General features: G+C 34.9%; 1 protein-coding gene across 1 annotated transcript; it reads right to left on the reverse strand.

Annotated features, from left to right (window-relative positions):
- Positions 1-113: 113 nt before the first annotated feature.
- On the reverse strand, positions 114-2,087 carry LOC134743364 (uncharacterized). The gene has a single exon (XM_063676756.1). The coding sequence runs from the start codon at positions 2,079-2,081 to the stop codon at positions 114-116; it is 1,968 nt and encodes a 655-aa protein (XP_063532826.1). The 5' UTR covers positions 2,082-2,087.
- Positions 2,088-2,602: the final 515 nt, after the last annotated feature.

Raw genomic sequence — 2,602 nt, forward strand, 5'->3', positions numbered from 1 at the left:
AAAAAATAGTGTTGAGATGATGGTTTTGTAATTTATGCACATCATGAATATACGTTTGTTTAAAAATGTAAGTTTAATTTTGGTAAACAAAAAACACTCACCATGTAAACAGATTACTCATAAAATTTTATATTTTTTACAAATTTTGTATTAAGTATAATTTCCACTATGAATACAAATGTACCACACACGGATCCAAATATAAGGGCTAAATATCCACCTTGAAGAGTTTGAATGGATAGAGCATCTCTTTTGCTGTATTTATTTGCTAATTTCCTCAAGAGTCGAGCTCGCTGTCTTAACAAATAACCACCAAAGTATCCTATTACACCCTTATTGACGCCATATTGTTGAAAATATGTTAAAGTACTATGAAACAATTTCATAAACGGAAACCCTTTCATAGATACAGTTTCCAAAGGGACAGTAAAGACGTTCGTTGGGAAAGCATAATACATATAATTGCCAAATTGATCACTCAGCTCCGGTATCATAGCTGATACATACGCCAGTTCCAAGCGACTGCACAAGAGAGAGAAGTTTCGGTGGATTGCCACATCTCTCAAGGCATCTCCTATATCGGCAATATCAATCCACTCGTCCAAAAAATAATTATCAATAGGATCAGTTGAATTCTCAAAAAGATCATGCAATTCTTCAGAACCGCCGCATTTTAAGCCAATTTCAACCAACTCCTCAACAGTTGATATCTGATATTCGAAACTTGGATTTGTTAAGAAATCAATCAGTTTCGTTTGATAAGCAGTTAGTAATAAAATGCAATAAAGGTTAATAAAGACAAAAAATAAACGCAAACTATTCGTAATTGGTCGTGAAAATGCACAAAAACCCAAATTACTGAGCCACGTGTTAATAAAATAATGATCCAGATTGGTTCTATAAGTTGGATCCTTGCTCAGTTTAGCTAACACCATCCAACTTAAGGCAATTAAGACAAAACAAGTTATAACTGTCAACCAAACAGTTTTTTGAAATATCACAAAAAGAGCTAGCCAGGCCGGTTTAGGTAACGCTCGTGGAACGACCCAGGTGTAGGAATCGGCTAAGTAGGTTGAGCTGCACTCAAAATCTTGATGAACTTCGTCGTCGGGAAAAATTCCTCCTAAAAGTAGGTGACCTCTTTTGTGAGTCAGGTCTCTCAGAGCTCCGCTCCAGTCACCACGAAATAACTTCTCTCCGCGATATGAATTCAGGATTTCGTAACGTAGGGAAAGGTTATAACGTTTTGCTACCTGAGTTATCAATAAACTTTCAATATTAGGATACAAAGAATTATTAATTATAAAGGGGTGTCGTTCTAGAGCAAGGACTTTCAAACTACATCCCATCATGTCACTAGGAATTTTTGATCCAAAAATCTTTTTTGGGTATTTTACTTTGCCACGTTCACAGACGTTTTCCGCGATCAGTCTATTTCTTATCGATTCATTGTAGTGTCCACAATATTTCGGCGGTTCATAAGGCCGCCAACTATAAATATTTGCCTTCCGGACATTATTAACTTCTGGAATAATCACAACGGCATTTATTACATTAACTTTATAAAGGCAAAACAGCATGTCTTCTGCATGTCTGATGTTTTGATCGTCAGATCTGGTTATTGAGAAATATACCAAAATGAATAATGCTCTTGGATTCCAACTCCTATCTCGAATAAGTCTACTTGCGATATAGCTGAAGTCCTTGTAGTCTTCTATGATTAAAATGAAGTAATCAGCTAGAGATTTAGCTTCAAAATGATCCATGTGCGATTCAACATTCATTTCTATGGCTGTATTATCATTATTAAGGCATATCCCTTTATCTTTATTCGTAGGTGTAGCTATCTTTACAGAGTATTTAATTTTTTTATGCACAGACTTAATGATACCATGTCTTATTCCAGCTACTGGTGTGCTGACGTTAAAAGTGTCCACGAAATAGAGAAGTCCAGATTGTGCAAAATTTTTATCAATTATTTCACTAACACAACTAGAGAAGTCATTAACGACAGTAGTAGGACCTTGGGGGTTAACTTTAGCATTAACGCCGATACTTAATAAAAATATTATTTTTAGCATTGTTAATGCACAGAGAACGAGTTAATGTCACAAAATTCTTTTGTTAAATGCTCGAGTAAGGCTCTAAATAAATGATTGAAAAAAATTATAAATGTTGCATTGATAATTATCTCTGACAACAAAAGTTACTTACGGTACAGTTTAAAGTTAAATTAACTCCAGCTACTAATGATAACTTCAATGAACTACATAGACATTAAATTTAGGTCGACATAAATAATTTGAGCATTTAGAATTGTAGACTTTCAATTTTTTCTTTTATTGAACACTAGCAACCCGCCCCCGTTTCGCACGGGTAGTAAAGCGTAATATTTATAAGTATGTCTATTTTTAGGTTTCCGTACCTCAAAAGGAAAAAAACAGAACCCTTATAGGATCACTCGTGCGTCTGTCTGTCCGTCCGTCCTTCCGTCTGTCACAGCCTATTTTCTCCAAAACTACTGAACCAATTAAGTTGAAATTTGGTACACATATGTAAGTCTGTGACCTAAAGACGTATGTACATGTAACGTAAACATATG

This window comes from Cydia strobilella, chromosome 8 (assembly GCF_947568885.1).
Source record: "Cydia strobilella chromosome 8, ilCydStro3.1, whole genome shotgun sequence".
Lineage (NCBI taxonomy): Eukaryota > Metazoa > Arthropoda > Insecta > Lepidoptera > Tortricidae > Cydia > Cydia strobilella.

Bases quoted from the DNA above. Each gene is read 5' to 3' on its own strand.
- LOC134743364 (XM_063676756.1), bottom strand. From the start codon at position 2,081: ATGCTAAAAATAATATTTTTATTAAGTATCGGCGTTAATGCTAAAGTT.